Source organism: Primulina huaijiensis, chromosome 12 (assembly GCF_012295235.1).
Source record: "Primulina huaijiensis isolate GDHJ02 chromosome 12, ASM1229523v2, whole genome shotgun sequence".
Classification (NCBI taxonomy): Eukaryota; Viridiplantae; Streptophyta; class Magnoliopsida; order Lamiales; family Gesneriaceae; genus Primulina; species Primulina huaijiensis.
In genome coordinates this window covers 8578639-8598773 of record NC_133317.1, presented here as the reverse complement: position 1 = coordinate 8598773, position 20135 = coordinate 8578639, and the positions used below count along the sequence as shown (strand labels likewise).

The following is a 20135-nucleotide window of genomic DNA, read 5'->3' as shown; positions in this document are numbered from 1 at the left end:
ATAAGTAGATGATCTTGATTCTCCATCTCCTTCCGGCACAAGACACTAATTTGGACACAGCGCACACGAATGCCATTTCTTTTGCATCATTTAACAAGTAGACAGTTTACCCAACATTGTAGTCCACGAGAAAGACTCGAACCTTTGTTGGGATCGGACTTTTCCAAATGACATGAAAGAGAGGCTATGTTGCATGGATACGGGTACGAGTATCGTATCGAATACGATACGGATACGGCGACACGTCAAATTTTGAAAATATAAGACACGATACGGCTAGGATACGACAATCATTACAAAATATATATATTTATATTTATATAAATTTAGTATTGAGCAGAAATAGAATGAAAGAGACGGAAAAATGTATTTAGGGATTTAAAAGCCCAGCCCAATTTATTTTAAATTATTTTGTTTTTAGTCTTTAGAAATTTTAATTTTTTTAATTAACCCCTTAAACTTTTAAATATTTGCAATTTTGACCAAACGTATCCGAAAAACGTATCCACTCCGTATCCATGGCGTGTCCTCGCCGTGTCCAAAACATATCCGGCTGGTCAACCCTACACAAAGTCAACGACACGGATTTTGAGGTATCCGACACGCGTGAAATAATAGAAAATCACTGATCGGAAAAGATTTGACTGAGAAAACTCCTGAAGGATCCCCTTCCCAAACCATAGTATCATCAACCCCTTCAACCAATCAGACACTCTCTAAAGATCCTAACAAGGAACTCAACTCGTTCAATTCCTCGTTCCTCAGAGATCTCTCTGCATATCCAAGTCCCAAGATAAGAAGGAAGTGGAGAATATTCCTCCACCTGGACAAAATTAAAAATAGTCTCGTTATGAACCGACAAAAGCTGAAATATAATAAGATAAAGATCAAGAAAAGAAGAATCCCCCAACCACCTATCCTCCCATAACCTTACCCTATTACCCCATCTAACCACTACCCTCGTAGATTGATGAAAAACCAGATAAATTCTTGAAATAAACTTCCACAAAATTCTAAATATACAATATCTTGGTAAACCTGCGTCCCAACCGTTATCATGTAACTCATATTTGCTCACAATAAATTTCTTTCGGATTACAGCCAGCCAATAACATTTCTACACTGCCAGTTTCTTGCGAGAACAATAAAGGTACTACTGAACTTGACAATGACTCTCATGTATTTGAACACAATGATCCAGATGATAGACATATTGCACTAAGAAAAAGAGCTAGAACTTGTACAAAACATCTGATATGTAACTTTGTTTCCGTTGAACATTTATCACCTGCATATCAAGTTTTTGTATCCAGGATGGATCAAGTTCAGATTCCATCTTCTATTGAAGAAGCATTCCAAGACCCAAATTGGAAAGCCGCCACTCATGATGAAATACAAGCACTTGAAAAGAACAAAACTTTGGAGATCACCGAGCTTCCACAAAGAAATAGTACTATAGGATGCAAATGGATATTCACAGTTAAATACAAAGCCGACGGAAGTATTGAACGTTTCAAATGATACACACAGTCTTATGGGATTGACTACCAAGAGACTTTTGCCCCTGTTGCTAGACTCAACACCATCCAAGTACTTTTGTCAGTGGCAACAAACTTAGATTGGCAGTTGTATCACTTGATATGAAGAATGCAATTTTTAATGGAGATCTTGAGGAGAAAGTCTATATGGATATTCCACCAAGATTTGAATAAGAAACAATGATCAACAAAGTGTGTAAGCTAGGAAAGTCACTATATGGTCTCAAACAGTCGCCTCGAGCTTGGTTTATCAAGTACACCTCTGTTCAAAAAGGAGATGGATACACCCAGTGTCAGTTTCACCACACCCTGTTTGTTAAACATTGAGAAGGAGGTAAAATTACTGTGATCATGTTTATGTTGATGATAATGTCCTTACAGAAAATAATGAGGAAGAAATTGCTCGCATCAAAATTTTGCTCTCAAAAGAATGTGAGATGAAGGACCTGAGGCATTTAAAGTATTTTCCGGGAATGGAAGTACCCAGATCAGCCCTTCGAATATCAATATCTCAAAGAAAGTATGCACAAAACCTCTTGAAGGAAACATGTATGCTAGGGTGCCGACTGGTAGAGACTCCAAAGGATCCAAACGTCAAGCTTGGCATGAGAAATGATTGACCTCAAGTTGACAAGGGAAGATATCAACGATTAGTTGGCAAACTAAAGATTTGTCGCACATACGACCAAATATTGGATTTGTTGTTAACGTTATTAGTCAATTTATGAATAATCTAACTGAATAACAAATGGAAAGAGTTTATCGGGTAGTAATAATTTACCTAGGCAGGTTTGGTAGGATAATTCTCTATAAATTTGCGCCGTATATTTTCATTTGTTAAGGAATAAGATTGTCTCATTCTCATTTGCCCTATTGCTCTATTCACGTCAATGAGTATTAGTTCTAGAAATGGTTTATAGTTAAGATAAAGAATTTTGTCGTGACTTTGAATCATTCATGCTTGCTTGAATCTAATATGTGGCAATAATTGAAAGTTTGGTACTGTTGCATATCTTGGTCATTTCTTGAAATTTAATTGTACCCTAATTTAATCTTGCCTTCAATTGATTTAGTTGCAAAGTTTATTCGAATTTAATTTATTATATTCCAATTAGATTAATAATTTGAAAAGTTCACTTAATTTATTTAGTATAGATTAAATTAAATAATTTATATCCTAGTAATTACATAATAACCCTTGTGGGTACGACATGGATTTACTCCAATTTACTATTACTTGATCTAGTTTTCTTGCTAGTTTAATCCCAACCGAAATCTTCTTTCAATGACCATAGAATCCATTCCTTTATTACAACACCAAATCGACCGATAGCCAAAAAATATTCATCCGGCAACAGCAACATATTTTAGTTAACATCTCACACTCAAGCAAAAATTCCTGGAAATCCATGATAAAGCTTTGCCGATATCGTGTTAATATCTTATACTCGATCGAATGGATGATAATCCATATGTGCAGAACACAACGTGGACAACATGGGATCTCCTAGAGCTTTTTTTTCTCTTTCAAAATGGCGGATCTTTCTTCACAAATTAAAATTTGAGTTCAAAAGCATTTGGATCAAGTAGCTTTTGAGTGCATTCTTAACATCAACCATTCATCATTTTGCTGATAAGATTAAATAAAGCTAATAGAAATGTAAACATAGAAACGTAAACATAATAGTTATTTGTTTACGTGTGCAGTATTTACATAAATGTCAATTTAGTGTGAAGGATAGCAATGATAAAAAAAGGTTGCATGATTTCCTAAATGACAACATTTCTAACAATTTGCATTACCTTGTGTAAAGAAAAAAGCCAATTTTAACAGAGGATAAATATTAGAGTACATAAAATAGTACCTCTAAAGTCGTAGGCAGGTACACATGTGAATCTGGAGATGGCTCATCAATGGCAAATGATCCTAAAATACGTTCACCAGGTACCTGACAAAACCTCAAAAAGAAATTTACCCCTAAAAGTGATTAGCTAAGACAGTCAAAATAATCATACCTCAACATTGAGAATATGTGGATAGCAAGGTTCATCCCAAGCAAAAGGGGAAGATGTGTAAGGGTGAATCACTGTCTCAAAAGATTCACACTTGGGCTGGTATACCCGCAACCTCTGAAGGTATAAAAGAGGTATCAACTTCCACTTATAAAACAACCATGCTTAATAAATAAATGTCAAGAGCATTATTATTTAGTACATTAAATACCAGGGAGAGAAAATAATAGATTTTTCCAAGCCTTTAGGATGGTAACCCTAAGTTCAGCAATTAAAGTAAAAAATACAATTATATATGGAGAGACCGCCAACAAACGCAAAAACCAAAAAAAAAAAATCACTAACCTCCCTCGAGATGTTATCAATTCTATATGGCATAAAGCCTGAATCATCATCCGACAAAAGAATCAAGTTTGTGTCAGAGTTTCCACTCAAGCTCCCAACAATTGTTTCTTCCCCAACAGAAATGTCAGCACGCCGAGCTACCACACGTATCATCCTCGCAGCAGTTGTCATATAGTTGCGTACTTTAACTTGAGTCTCGCCTAACTGCTCAGGTGTGAAGCATCCAGACCATTCCCAACCTGGGCCGTCAAAGCGAACACACAGCAGTAATTCCCTAAAAGGCAAGGCAGAAAGTGGATTACCAACAAGGAGCATGTGAGGTACACAATACATGAATTTACTCCTCATGCCATGTGATCAAACCTATGAAATTGAGAAAAACTGAAGTTGTGACGTTGAAAATGAATTGAAAATTAATGTATCCTTGGTAAATTCGTACGGACACAAATTTATTTATCCATCAAAGCCAAAACTGTAATTAATATCAAAATTGAAATGCAGCCGAAAAGGATGTGCATAATCCAAACTAATGGCGTCCAAATGGAAAGGCAAAACTTTTCTTCATGAGTAGCATAACACAGCAAACCTTGTTGTATCTATCCACTGAATATGGGAATGCTGTCCAGCTTCCAAAATGAAAGGATAATTTGTTCCCTTCTGCTTATAACATAAATTCTTGGTGCATGCATTAGCAATCACATATCTGTCATATTAGCAAACAAATACGCCATTTGAAATAACAAATAGCCAGGAAATTAACTAAGCAGGTGCTTAAGCTCGTAATCAACTGAAACACAACGATTTCAAGAAAATACCTAGGTTGGAAAGTGATAATTTTTGTCCTCCCGGAAAATGGTGCAGCCACAGCGCAAACAGATATCACATACCCCGATGTCGAGAAGGGTTGAGGAACAAGAACATCAGTTGAACCAGCAGGAGGGACTAGTGAAAATGGGGCAGACCATGAACACTTGGGGTAACCATCCTGAACAGGAGGAAAGCACCTTCCTAGCTTGACCAGAATATCTCCAGAATATGAATTGGGATCAGGAGAAAACAAGTAGGCATTGACCTTCATACAATCACTCCCAACAAAATCAGGTATACTTGAATTTGGTTCACGGGTAGATCCTGGGAAAAATAGTAGACGAATGTGAAAAATATGTTGCGTGATTTCAACAGCAATTTTTTTTATCATCCAGCTATCACCTGTTGCAGGTAATTCCTGGCTAGGACAGATAAGACCTAGACCATCTTTCTTTTTGACAAGCATCCTTTGCTCGTCCAAATTATAGCATGAAGGAATGCAGCTATATCCATTTGTTTCACTGAAAGAGTTTGAAAGAGCTAGAGAAAATCCAGTGCAGTTATAGAGCAAAAAGGGAACAGATATTAATATTTCACGAGCTCCAGAGAACGTGTCCATCATCTTCTCCATGGTAACATATAGTGGTCCTAACAAATTAAAATAATCAACTATGCATCTTAACAAAAGATCTATTGATACAAAAATTCTTGGCTGATAAACACTAAAAATAACATTACCATCTGAAAACTCAGGATCAAATCTAATTACTTCTGATAAAGAGAACTTTGTCCCACCGAACCTAGCCATTGTGCTAAATGATTCAGCACGAGGAAGCTTTAGAACTGAAGGCCTAAATCCACGCATTTTGAATGTTAAAGATAAGTCATGCGATGAATCAATATGAAAGAGAGAAGTTTCAACCTGAAAATAACCAGTACATTTAAAGTCAAACAGAAGTTCCAAGTAGAAATTTTACAAAAGCACAAGAAACCACAAATTCCATTATATCAATGCATAATTTCAAGCAGAAATATGCACCAGACCTCTGAAAGGATGGCATTACGCTTGACACCAGCATTTTCTAATGTCAAAGACATTGACTTCATGAGATAGTTCTTCAAAACTAATGGACTAGTCAGCATCACTTGATATAGAAACCGATTTTTTGGTATCTCCAAATTAATCATGGATTGACTCAGATAATTCAAAGACCGGTGGCCACAAACAAGATCAATTGAGCTACAAACTCTCTTTAATTTTCCAATTGGAGGCAAGCTCTGATCATGCACAGAAATGCAACAGCGAAATGCCTCACAACTAGGGTGAGAAGGATAGCAAACAAAGGACCGCGAAAACCCAATCCTAACTTCTTGAGAGATAATACTTGAGATATTATAAGATTCACTCCATAGGTACATGTCACCAAGAGGACGCCATCGAATACAGCCTGCTTCAGCCAAATGAAGGGGAAGAGGAAACTCTTGACCGGGATATATAGGACCCAAAATCTGAATAAAAAAGAGGTATTAGGAACCTAAAACCGACAACAATGCACAAGGATTCCCCCTACTGCCCTCCAACCACTAAATATCTGTGTGTGTGCATGTGTGTTTGAGAGAGAAAATAAATTCATCAGATTACCTTTGGAGACACACCAAGTGGAATGTCAAACCGAAGTTCAAGTGATACAGAAGTCGCATTCAAAATTACAACCTGAAAAAATAAATAGTTTCTAAGAGGCTAGCATGAACCAAAAACATCCAAATCGATGTCAGGCTTGATACGTACCGTCGAATATAATCGCATCAACTTTGTATAGTGCTGTACAGAAACATCAACTACTACAGGAATAACAAATCCTTTAACTGCATTTGTGCCCATGTCTGTTGGAACGTTTTTTTTCATGGTATTTGCATCACCATTAATTTCTGAATGTGATGATTTTGAAAAGTCTAAATCAAAGTATCTGCGACCAACAAGGTCCATTGAAATAGGCATAGATGGCATAGATGTACCCTCTAATTGGAAAATAACATATCGTTGTGCTGCTTCAAGTGATTGATTGTCGTTAAGTCTGTCAGAAGACTGTGTTGGTCTACAACGCAAAAGTAATTTCTCAGGTGATTCATTGATGTAAACAAGAACAGAAGAACCAGGCTGCAGGACACCTTCTGATGGGGACACATCCAACTCATTAGCCCCAAGTTGCCATTGGCAGACATAAAATACTAGGGGCAAACTGGTTAAATTTTGCAGCATGTATGGAGCATATCTTGCTGTTTCTGGATTCTTTCTTATCGGAGAATTTGAGAGATCTCGGCTTTCCGTCATTTCAATGAGGCCCCATGCATCCTTGATCATTTCAAGTGCTCTTGAGATAACCTTTAAGTGACAACATTGAGCGCATCAGTCGAACACTTGAATGCGACTACATCTAAACATTATGAAGAGTGAAAACTTTAAAAGGAAAACAGAAGCACAGGAAGACAGTAAATCAACGACCAACTTGAGTTTGCAAGCCTAGTTAAAATGACACATTTTCATGAACAATCACTACTATAAACAACTCAATGTATCCACGAGTTTAAAGAAACAATTAAAACTTTTCCCACAAGAATAAAAAGATGAATACCTCAATGAGTGTTTCATTGATATTCAAATTGAGACGAGCTTTAGATTCGAGATTGATGTCTGTCATGATAGCATTATTGAAGAGAGCACTTTCATCATGCTTTCTGATCACGCTTAACCAAAAACTCCAAGGTTCCACAAAAGGCTCCCACGAGACCTAATAGAATTTTATAAACAAATAGCACCACAGTTTAACAACATATCAAGAGCTAATAGATTATGATATTTTCTTCGGTATTACCTTGTCAATATTGTAGTAGTTCACTTGGAGTTCACACATAACTGATCCTTCAGTTTCGTCCTCAGTAACATTAGACAAAAAAGTAAAGTTTCTCACGAGAAATTCCAGCAACGGTCCACTAGAAGTCTGCTGAGATAATACAAAGAGACAAATAAAAAAATTCAGAAATGTCAAGTCATTAGAAGCACTGACCAAATTTATCAACTATTCACACAAACGTATCAGAAAATGTTCTTTTTGAATGAAAGAGAAGTTTCACCTTCATATGGATTTTCATTCTGTATCCCACATAAATTACTTGGTTATGAAATATCCTACTACAACAATCTGTAGAAAAAGATTAAAAAACAGCAAGCTTTTCTAGTCTGAACCCTTTCAGAAATGAATTTTACATAGGCTGTTCCAGAAAAGAAACTATATTCAACATCAATTTAAATTGATCACAACGGATCAAGAAGAAAAACCTAAAAGCTTATTTCCTAATCTGTTGAGAAAACACAGTTACGATACATGGGTTATGTCACGTCTACAGTGTATTAATGAACTAAAATACTTTTACAAATCACAAGCCCAAACTCCAATACACCAAATGATCAAACCAACATAAGTACAAGATATGAAGTTTTATAATTTAAAAAGAGAAGAAAATCAACTCAACCTTGAATTTTGCAATGATCCAAGTGGATCAAGAAGCAAAACTCGAAAGCTATTTTATCCAATTTTTTGAAAAAACACCATTAGGATGCATAAGGGGTATACTGTGTCCTATAGTGTATTAATGAACTAAAATATTTTACAAAACACAAAACGGACCATTAGCACGACCTACAATAAAACAGAAGATCTACCTTACCCAGGTACAATACATAAAAACAATAAGGAACAAACATATTACAAAAAATATCTCCACAACTAAAATAATAGCAACAAATAAACTATTATATGCTGATGTGAGCCCAAAAAATTATAGTCCACTTCACATACTTGCTTAGATTACTTTATTCCACTTAATCTTGATTCTTTATGATGTCATCTGATTATTGTTTAAATTTTGATATCACTTATATGGCGTTCATAAATGTGTTGTAGTCAAACATAGCAAAGCTAAAACAAAAGTAAAGGAAATGTCTGGCTAGGCTACTGCCCCTTCCTAATATGGAAGAAATGACGCTTCAAAAGAACTAGATTACCTTCCAATCAGTTAAAAGAACAGAAACTTTCCTTAATTGCACTTGAATGTTCATCTTCTTGAAAATAGATTGTGGCGACATTTCTTCAGATCTTTGGAACCGTGCAAAGTATGAAAGGTACAATATTTTATTTGAGAGCGAAAAATCCACGTTGTCGCATAGAACAACCATTTTGATTATCACATTCTCCATCTCATATTCATAAATTTCTACCTCAATCTGAATTTTAGACAGTAGAAAAAGGGGCCAAGTTTGTGCATTGTCATCCACAAATAGTCTCAGCATCCCACTCAAATTTCCAGAACTCATTGTCAATATCACAGTTTTACCATTAACAGCCACTTCTATGCTTCTGCTTTCCAGGCTAACGGAAAGAAAGCAATTCTGAATTTCAGATAACAATCGGAGGTGATTGTCCAAAGTTTGCTTATTGTGAATGTAGGGATGAATAAAGGAGTTGTAGGCTGCTGTGTTAACACGAGCAGGAAAATGAAATTCCAGGCCAATATGATCCAACGTTACAGAAGGAAAACCAGAAATTTTATTCATATTTGGTGATGCATCATGATTTGAGCCATCGCCAAATACATACTTATGAGCATCACTAGGAATGTCGGTCACAATTTCTGTCAATGCGCTTGACTTGAACACTTTTGCCAGTTGTTCGTTGTATAGATGAAGTAGATCAATGACCTCATTCCAGTCAAACCAGTATAGCCACACATTCAAACAAGGAAGGGACACAACAAGATGATTTTCACTACCATCTGACATTGATATAATTAAATCAAGAACTGATGAACCAAAGCCAGGACAACTGCATTTGGCAAGCATCACACAGTTCACCAATGAAAATAGTGCTAGAGAAGAGAATGAAATATCCAAAAAATACAGTCTGCCATTCTCTAATGATATAGAACACACAAACTCCATTTCAGCCTCTGCCATGAGTTCAGAACAGGGTAGGACGTTTTTCAGTTGATGCAATCTTAATGACAATGACCTTACACAGAACCGCATCTCATTTAAGGTCGTACTCGATGCTTCAGAAAAGAATGTAGCAGTTTCATGGAGTTGTTTCTTCGTCCTTAAAAAATGAGGAACATCAGATGAAAAAATCTGGGATTCTTCGCCAACCAATGAAAATTGATCGAAAACATAGCCCAATCCCTTGATTCCGGAGATTGCACATACTTCTGTAAAGGAAAAGGCACAACAATTAAGAGATGCTACAAAAAGTAACATGAAAATTAACTACCACAAAAATATTAAAATTCCATACCTTCAACATCAAGCTGGCAGTTATTGACCATAGCCATGATACATATTGGATAAGAAGATGCGAAATCGGAAATTTCATTATTTTGAGGTATTCTTATCCATACATCTGCGCTGAGTGGTGCTATCAAAGTCACAGTTCGATATCTACTTGAAGAATTGTCTATATCACTTTCCAGTATTAAAAGTGTTAAAAATAGATCACATCCATAGAAGTCTAAACAATTATTTCTGTCGGCAAACTTGCTAGCACTTATACAGCTTGCAGACGGAATATCCCTTGTTGCAGAACTCCCAGCACAGTTTTCTGAAAAGATAATACAAAGTTGGGAAATATTAACCTTTAGGAACTCGGAGTAATCACCGTTAGAAGGTGTAAGCACATTGCAATTTACTATCTCAAACTTATACGTAATTGTACTGGGGTTTTCACAACTCGTGTCAACAGCAAGCTGTTTGTTTGCATAAGAACTCCAATCAGGAAGTGAAAAATAGCCAATAACTATCGCCAGAAACTCAGGTGGCAACATGCAGGATACTTTCTGGATGTTAAAGCTTAACTCAAGCTGTGAATTTTGAGCATTGACATTTCCTTTATTCAGATGCAAGTTTAGAATTGGAGAAAGATCTGGTGACAAGGGCCCCCAAAGAAATTCATTGATTAATTGAGAGCACCATATCGAAGAAAGAGTCATTCCATCAGTAGAACAAACTATGTCCAAAAAGTCTGGAGAAATGTGAATTACAGATTTTGCTAAGGGCACCATAATAGTTCCGACAATGCATGAGGAATCATGAAAATGCACAGTGACACTGCCAAGATTCAACGTGACAAGAAGTAAATCAACAACTGAAGTTAGTAGTGAACAATCAGCATCAAGCCCACAGTTAATCAGCGGAGCTGAAAGAAGTTTTGCTTCGCCTGTAACACTTAATTTTGGGTCCCTGTTCTTCTGGTCTTCTAAACATAGGACTGTACTCATTTTAGGCCACATACCATCAGCTCTATTCTCCAGATTAGAGAGAGGCCTAAGATTATCAATGGTGTGCAAAGGAGAACGATTAAGTGAGATAAGTGCTGGCTCAAAAGAACTGTCATAGGTGTTCGAAAGACCATAGTGTCGAAGATTCGAACTTTGGCTTGATGAGACATTTGCATCTTCTGGATCTGGCGTCCTATCCTCAATAGATGTTCCACTGACTGCGATTTTTTCCATAAATCCAATCAATCGCCCGACAAAGAAGGGATGGCAATGAATCTCAAGATCACTTGAGCTTATTGAATACCTGTGCTCATTTCTGTGAGCCTCATAATGCAGAACAATGCAACCATCAACAACTGAACTTTGATCAACCAAATGTCCAATTTGACCATCAAGACTTACACCCAAGTTGTTTGGACTCACAGAATCACAACCTTCCATACTTCCAGCTGAGCAAAGGATGTTAGTTTCACAATCATCTGTCATCAACCTAGTAGTTATCCTACACGCTTTCACACAGACCCAACACTCAGGAAAATCTCGTTGATCGTACCTGAAATTCAGTGGGAGTTTAAATGGTAAAAATAGATTTATTTAAATGGGATGTTCGTCAAGCACATCTTTCTAAGGAATTCTAAAAACCTACTCTCTTTACATAATTTTGGTTTCAATTTGACCCCTCCAGCCCTCAAGTTATGAAGCATGACATTAAGGTGAAAATCTCTCACCTAAAAGCCCATTTTGAATAATTTCAAGCGTGAATCAAATTAATGATTGATCCAATTTCTTTTTATGTGTGTGGACTTATTATGTAGATTCAGGAACTAAAAACATTCCATGCAATGTATTTAAATACCACCATTAAACTCGTTGACAACCATTTAAGTTCACAGTTATTGCTACACAAATCCAAACCCACAAGCTCAGAAGCATGAATTAAATGAACATTTGAAATTTACCTTAATGATAAAAATCATGTAAGAATCTTCTTCATACTGGATTTGCTAATACAAAATTATCACATAAAGCAGGCATATCAAAATAGATGTTAAATGAGATTTCAAGATCAACTCCGTAGCAATTTTACAATATTTAATTTTACTGATTGTGGTAATTTTATGCTGGCAGAAGTGCAAGGGGAAACCTCAAAGAAAAATGCATTTCAATACAGGGTCTCTAATGCAGCAAAATACTTATTCTAATGCTGAATAGCTTCTGCAATAGAAGGAAATGAAGTTTCATATGTTGTGGTATTGAGTTGCTAAGCTGTCTTTGCATCAAATGGTTTTCAGAGTCCAAAGATAATAATTTAAATAATTTCGGCATCTGATGTCAGCAGAAAAGGGTGCTGGAGATTTCAATGGAACTAGAAACAAACCCTACGTGGATGACCAACTACACTTTTGCTTTCAACATTTCTGTCTACAAGGCATAGTATGACAGGCTAACACCATATAAGGAAATGGATGATCTTGATCATAGAGTTTTCTATCACTATTCTTAAATTATGTTGTAATCTTCAACAATTATTTCACTTTTGACAATCATTCCAATTAAATTTAGATTAATTTTAATCTAAAGAGTAGATACATGACTTTATATAAGTGAAGTCTAGCTTCTCTAAAGTAGGAACGAAAAGTGGGTAAGAGTCACTCGTAGACTTTTTATGCTTTTCCTTGCTGTGCTATTCGTCAATCTCCTATATTGCTAATTCCGGTATGCATATCATAAAAACTCAGCATTTTTAATCGAAAAATCTCTCTCAAAACAAATACTATTGTAGTTTGGTGAAATAAAATTCTTATTATTATTGAATGTACATGAATCGATATATATAAACAAAACCTAGATCAAGTCAATGTACATGAATCGATAGATCGAAAAATCTCACTGTAGACTGTAACATTTCTGATTGTAGTCTTCCAACAGAGCAATCTTTTTCCAGGTGTTCCCTTCAAGTACTGCAGCACTCGGTATACCGTCTCCATGTGTTCTTCAGTATGTTTAGACATGTACTGAATGACAACATTTATGGTGTATCCTATGTCAGGTCGAGTGGATGATAGGTAGATCAATTTTCCGACCAATCGCTGGTATCTTCCTTTGTCAACAAACACGTGATCTTGATTCATACCCATTTTCACATTTGGTTCCATTAGAGTGTCAACTGGTTTGCACCCCAACATTCCAGTCTCTCTCAGTAAATCTAGAACATATTTTTGGTGCAAGATTGAAATTCCATGAGATGATCTTGCAAATTCCAACCACAAAAAAATTTAAGTTTTCCAAGATCTTTCATTTCAAATTCCCTTGAGAGAATTCCTTTTATGCGAGTCATTTCTGGTTCACTCTCCCCTGTGAGAACGATATAATCAACGTAGACAATGAGAGCGGTAGTCCTTCCTTCGGTGTGCTTGACGAATAATGTGTGATCTATTTGACACTGTAAATACCCTTCTTTAGTCAACACATTGGTAAACCAATGAAACCAGGCTGGAGGTGACGGTTTAAGACAATATAGGGACTTTTTTAACTTGCACACTTTGTGTTTCGCTACTTCTTTCACAAACCCTGAGTGAATATCCATGTATGTATACCTCTTCCTCCATTTCCACGTTGAGGAATGCATTTTTAAGATTCAGTTGGAATAGTAGCCAATCAAGATTGACATCAATTGATAAGAGTACCCTGACGGTGTTGAGTCTTGCTACCAGAGCAAATGTCTCTTGATAATCTATTCCGTAATACTGAGTGTATCCCTTAGCAATAAGTCTTGCTTTATATCGTTCAATGAAGCCTTATGCTTCACTGTGAATATCTATTTGCACCCAACCGTTCGTTTCCCGAGAGAAGTTCAGTAATATGCCATGTATTGTTCTTTTCTAGTGCTTTGATTTCATCGATGGCCGCAAACTTCCACTTGAACTTGATCTAAACTGGACACAAACACGTGATACGCAGGATATAATGATTTAAATGAAACAAAATTACATATCGGGTGTTAGGTACATGTTCTAGTTCCCTTTCTCAATGCAACAGGTCTGTCATCAATGTCACATTTATCAATTATGGGAGAACTAATGTCAAGTTCAGCAGTACCTTGGTCTTTTACATTGGGAATTGGTCTCGTAGAGGAGTCTTTGACTGGCTGACTAGGTGTTGTGTCTTGTTGTCTGTCCATTTAGATAAACTTCCTTCTTGAATAAACCTTGAGGGGTGTGTCTGAGGAAGTTGATAGGTGTTTAGGTTCTTGATTGACAGAGATTGAGTCGGCAAATGAATTGGGATCCCAATTTAGAGATTCATTTCAACTTTCACCATTGATGTTGCTCTCCCCCTGAATGGATAAATAGGGATATAAGGGTTTGTTTTCGAAGAAAGTGACATCAAGAGAAAGATAAAACTTTTTGGTGATCGGGCAATAGCATTTGTAGCCTTTCTGGTGGGGAGAGTACCCAAGAAAAATGCATTTGATAGCTCGCGGGTCGAGTTCCCCACGATGTTGGGAATGGATATGGACGAAGGCAGAACACCCAAAGACTTTGAGGGGAATAGAGTTTAGGACGTGTTTGAGGAAGATATTCAAGAAAAACCTCAATAGGGGTTTGTAGTTGAGGACACGGGAAGGCATACAATTAATTAGGTAAGTGGCAGTGAGTACCGCATCACCCCAAAAATGGCGAGGGACTATGTGTAAACAGAAGATAACGGGTAACTTCGAGAAGGTAGCGATTTTTCCGTTCAGAAACCATGTTTTGTTGAGGTGTGTTGACACAGGAACTTTAATGGACAATCCCCTGACCCAACACATAATTAAAGTAGTCACGAGCACGATCAGTGCGGAGGACTTGTATTTGAGCAGAGAACTAACTTTGAATCATTGAATAAAATATTTGAACAAGGAAGTTGTTTCGGACTTGTCTTTCATGAGGAATACCCATGAAACGCGAGTATGATCATCCACAAACAAAAGGAACCAACGAGTACATGTCACGTTTTTTATTTTTGATGGACCCCAGATGTCACCGTGGATGAGGGAGAAGGGCTTTGATGGTTTGTACCGTTGTGGCTTGAAAGGGCTATGAGTGTGTTTGGAAACTTGACAAACATCACACTGAAGTAAAGACGATTTATTATTACGAAATAAGAATGGAAACAATTTTGCTAAGTACAGAGTTCGGATTACCTAGTCTATAGTGACATATAAGAATATCACTCTCTTTATTGGAATTAAAACTATAACAAGAAATTGGAAAAGGCGGCCTTGGGATACTCAATGGTGCAGTCTTGAAGGTAGGCTCCATTTAGAAGAGAAACAATCCAGCACAAAGTTCAGCACTATCAATCGTCTTCCCTGATGCCAATTCCTGAAAGAGACAAAAATTACCATAGAATTTAGTAGTGCAGTGGAGGGCGGCATTAATCTTGCTCACGGATAGTAAATTAACAGTAAGATCAGGGACGAAAAGCACAGAGTGTAAGCAAATGTCACGGGAAAGTTGTGTAGAACCAACACCCAAGGCCTTTGAACTGGAACCATTAGCAATTCGTACAGAACGAGAGTCCGCACACGGCTTGTAAGAGCTAAAGATTGAAAGACTACCCATCATACGATCAGAGGTGACCGAGTCTACAATCTATGTAGAAGACAAAACCTATTCAAAGCAAGTGCGATGGGAAAATCACCTTGGTTTACCGCATTGCCCGTACTCAAAAATGTCGTTGATTGAGCAGAAATTTGGCTGAACGGGCGTTGCAGAGCATCAAGCTGTTGCTGGGTGAAAGGCTGTTGCGAGACAGGAGAAGCCACGTAGAGACAGTAGCTGAATAAGCACGGCGTTCCCTATTTGGTTTCCAATCCGCCGGTCTGCCATGGATGCGCCAACAGGTGTCCACTATATGGTTCAGTTTCTTGAACTTATCACACCAAAGTCAACCATTCCGTACATGAGGACTGATAATGGATATCGTGTGTGGCGAATGGCACGCACCATTGTCGGAGAAGGAAGGAAATGATGGTCGAGCGGTCGCAAGGGCAGAAGCATCGCTAGGAGGCGGGCGAGAGACGCGCATCGCTAGGAGGTGGGCAGAAGCATCGCTAGGAGGCGTGCACCAACATCAACTTTTGACGACTTTCCTCGTGACGAACCTTGGAGAAGACAGCACAGAGTCCTGGCAGCAGTTTAGTGGCCAAGATACGACCACATACTTCATCGAGAGATGTATCAAGGCCCAGAAAAAACTTGAATACATGTTTGGTCTCGACAATTTCCCTGAATTGTGCTTGGTCCAATGCACACTTCCAGTCGTGTGATTCGAACAGATCTAGCTGCTGCCAAAGTTTTGTGAGCGCGGTGAAATAAGTTGTGACCGTGTCCTCACCTTGGCGGACGTCATGAAGGTTGTTTTCCATGCTGAATAATTCAGACAGATTATATTATTAATATTAATAACATTATTATTTTATTGATATTATTTTCGGGGTGGATTCGAGGATGGGGATAGTGATCTCATATCCGCCCCGAACTACTTTAAGGATTTTAAAAAATCCCCGAACCCGAACCTGAAAAAATCGGGATCTCCGTCCCAATTTCGGGTTTTCCTCGCGGGGCCCCGACCCGTGGGGGAAGTGTTGTCTCGGGCAGAGTACGTATCCCAGACTGCATCCCATATTTCTTTGGCAGAAGAATATAGGAGGAAATTCTTTTTTTTTTTTTTTTAAGAAACGATATTTTATTATTGATATGATAAGAACAATTACATCAGTGGACTATAGGTCCACTATCATGAAGTACATATCACTAATTTGATTTAATGAAACACAAAAGCCCAATCTCGCAATAGATCAAAGATGGAGACATTCTTGAAGTCATCAAGAGTTCCGATCCACGTAGCTACTGTTATCTTGATTCTTTCCCAGCAATGTTCTCTATTTCCTGCTATTTCATCAAAAATTCTTCTATTTCTTTCCAACCATACTGTCCAGCATATGCAATGAACCACGACTTGCCAAAAAGTTCTTCCCCTCTTTCCAGTCAATCGCCCCAAATCCATACCAAATAAATCCTTTGTTGACTTCGGCAATACCCAAAATAATCCAAGTTCTTGCAAAGCTTTAGCCCACAATCCGATCGTGAAAGGACAATGTATGATTGTATGATCCTGAGTTTCGTTGTCATTTCTACACAACACACACCAATTTGGGCAATTAGCAATTGAGGGCCACTTTTTTTGTATCGTCTCTGAGGTCGGTAGCTTACCCAAAGTTGCAGTCCACGAGAAAACTTGAATTTTTTTTGGAACCGGTACTTTCCAAATTTGATCGTGATGAGTAAAAATCGGAAAACGTGTAAGAGGATAAAAAGACTCGAAGAATGATTTAACCGAAAAAAGACCAGAAGAATCCCCTCTCCAGACTCTTAAATCATCTACCCCTTCAATCAACCTAATTGACTCTAACACACGTAATAGCTCGGACAACTAAAGAAGTTCATGATCGCTGACTGCCCTCCTAAAATGAAAGTCCCCAGAATGAGTAGAAATTGCATTATCGAACGACACAAATTATGAAATAGGAAAATTATGAACTGTTGATAACTGAAATAAAGATGGAAAAATCTCTTTGAAAGACGACTCCCCCACCCACCTATCTTCCCAAAATCTCGCCTTATTTCCCCCTCTCACCTCAATTAAGACAAGCTGTTGAAAAGTCGGGTATATTCGGGAAATAAACTTCCAAGGGCACTTGAATGTAACGTTCCTTGCCAACCCTGCATCCCACCCATTCTCTTGTAAACTATATAAACCTACAATAATTTTCTTCCAAAGTGTCCCATCTTCCACACAAAATTTCCACCACCACTTCCCCAACATGGCCTTGTTTCTCAAAATAATATTGCCCACACCCAATCCACCTTTTCCCTTAGGTTTGCACACATGTTTCCACGCGACCAAATGACTATGCAAATCTCCATCCGTTCCATCCCTAAAAATATTTCTTGAAATCTTCTCCATCAACTCTACTATACCTTTTGGAACTCTAAAAAGAGACATAATATATCGGAATTGAATTTAAAACCGATGATATCAATGTTAATCTTCCCCCTCATGACAAAAAAGCATTTTTCCAACTCGCCAATTTTTTCGACATTTTAGCCACAATGGGTTCCCAAAATGAAGCTTTTAACGGCTTTCCACCTAAAGGCATTCCCAAATAAGTAATTGGCCAACACTCAAAACCACATCCAATTTGTTGTGCCAACATGTCAACTTCCCTTTGATCACAATGAATACCCAAAAGCGCATTTTTTCCCAATTGATTCTTAATCCAGACATACGGCAAAATGATATCACCACTTGAACCAAGAACCTGATGTGGTCCTCATTCCACACAAAGAATAGTGTGTCGTCCGCAAACTGAATGTGAGATATCTCTACTTTGTCTCTACCCACCTCAATTCCTTTTATAAAATTTCTTCCTTTAGCTTTATCAATCAATCTCTCCAATACATCCACAACCAGATTGAACAAAAAAGGAGACAATGGATCTCCCAGTCTAAGGCCTTTATGCGCCTTAATTTTACCCCTCGGTCTCCCGTTAATCAAAACCGAGAATGTTACGTTCGACACCCATCCTTTGAGATCCATTTTCTTCATCTATCTCCAAACACTTTTTTCATCAAAACAAAATCAAGGAAATCCCAATTCACATTGTCGTAAGCCTTTTCAAAATCTACCTTAAGCACCCATCCTTTTTTCTCTTTCTCCTTCCCTCTTCAACAAGTTCATTCGCTATAAGGCCACAGTCGAGAATCTGTCTTCCCTCCACAAAAGCATTCTGAGATTCTGATATTGTCTCTGATATGACATTCCTGATCCTTGCGGTTAAGACTTTTGCTATTATTTTATACAAACTTGTTGTGAGGCTTATCGGTCTGAAATCCTTAACTTTGATAGATTCACTTTTTTTCCGGATCAAACAAATATAGGTTTCGTTGGTAACACCATTTATGATTCCGGTTCGAAAGAACTCATCGAAAACCATCATTAAATCTCTTTTGACTATTTCCCAACATTCTTGAAAAAAAGCCAAGGTAAACCCATCAGCCCCTGGACTCTTACCACCATCACATTGAAAAACTGCTATTTTTATCTCATCTTCAGAAAATTGTCTCTCCAATTCTCGGCTCAATGCATCACCAATGGGGCACCAATCCACTCTTGCAATCCCCCAACTTCTCTCATCTGTCACATCATACAACTCCTTAAAAAAATTCAAGATAATGGAGACAATTTCATCTTCGTCACTCGTAATCGATCCATCATCCCTTTCCAATCTGTTAATGGTGGCCTTACTCCTCCGGTGATTCAATAGCGAGTGGAAAAAATTTGAATTTTGATCCCCCTCTTTAATCCATTTGATCTTGCTTTTTTGATGGTTGATTTGATTCTTACGACAATTTAGCTCTTCTAACAACCATTTTTTTTCTTTTCTTTCAGTCGATACTTGTTCAAATCCCAACCCCTCACTCTCTAACTCATCAAGTAAGCTGATTTTTCGTCTTAACTCCACTTCTTTCATTTCCATCATTCCATAGACGTCCTCGTTCCATCTTTTTATCTCACCCTTCATCGCCTTGAGTTTCATGATAAATCTGTATCCCTCCCATCCTTGAGTCTCCGCATTGTTCCACCACGATGCTGCAAGAGTTTTAAAACTTTTGTCCTTCAACCACAAGTTCTCGAATCTAAATGGTGTCGGACCCCACTTACATTTTTCCAAGTCCAAAACCACTGGAAAATGATCTGAGGTGATTCTTGGCAAAATTGTTTGCCTATAAAATGGATAGATTACAGTCCATCCAGCCGTGAACAAAAATCTGTCTAATCTGCAACAAATCGGTGTATCCCTTAAATTCGACCACATGAACTTTCCATTCAGTAACGGTGGATCACACAACTCCAATTCTTGTATCAATGTATCAAAGCAAAGCATGCTCGAAGTCTGTGATCGACTATTCATTTTCTGACTTGATGTTCTGACCACATTGAAATCTCTTCCCAAACACCATCTATCTCCACACAAAACCTCAACCCGGCCAATTCATC

General features: G+C 37.7%; 2 protein-coding genes across 7 annotated transcripts in view; one reads left to right on the top strand and one right to left on the bottom strand.

The window, feature by feature from the left end:
• LOC140989807 (intermembrane lipid transfer protein VPS13) overlaps positions 1-20135 on the bottom strand; it is an 87540-nt gene that overhangs the window by 5248 nt on the left and 62157 nt on the right. For 3 of the 4 annotated variants that reach the window (XM_073459226.1, XM_073459228.1, XM_073459229.1), the window contains 14 exons: positions 10049-11580; positions 8767-9962; positions 7577-7705; positions 7337-7492; positions 6493-7086; positions 6346-6417; positions 5748-6212; positions 5442-5625; positions 5106-5351; positions 4712-5027; positions 4483-4599; positions 3897-4170; positions 3555-3668; positions 3404-3487 (listed from right to left, as the gene is read on the bottom strand). In XM_073459226.1, the coding sequence (XP_073315327.1) occupies positions 3404-3487; positions 3555-3668; positions 3897-4170; positions 4483-4599; positions 4712-5027; positions 5106-5351; positions 5442-5625; positions 5748-6212; positions 6346-6417; positions 6493-7086; positions 7337-7492; positions 7577-7705; positions 8767-9962; positions 10049-11580 (5479 nt within the window). The remainder of the gene's footprint in view (positions 1-3403; positions 3488-3554; positions 3669-3896; positions 4171-4482; positions 4600-4711; positions 5028-5105; positions 5352-5441; positions 5626-5747; positions 6213-6345; positions 6418-6492; positions 7087-7336; positions 7493-7576; positions 7706-8766; positions 9963-10048; positions 11581-20135) is intronic. The other variant, XM_073459227.1, reaches the window with a different exon arrangement.
• The window catches only part of LOC140989808 (zinc finger CCCH domain-containing protein 17-like), an 80389-nt gene that overhangs the window by 9328 nt on the left and 50926 nt on the right, over positions 1-20135 (top strand). The gene's annotated exons all lie outside the window — the stretch shown is intronic.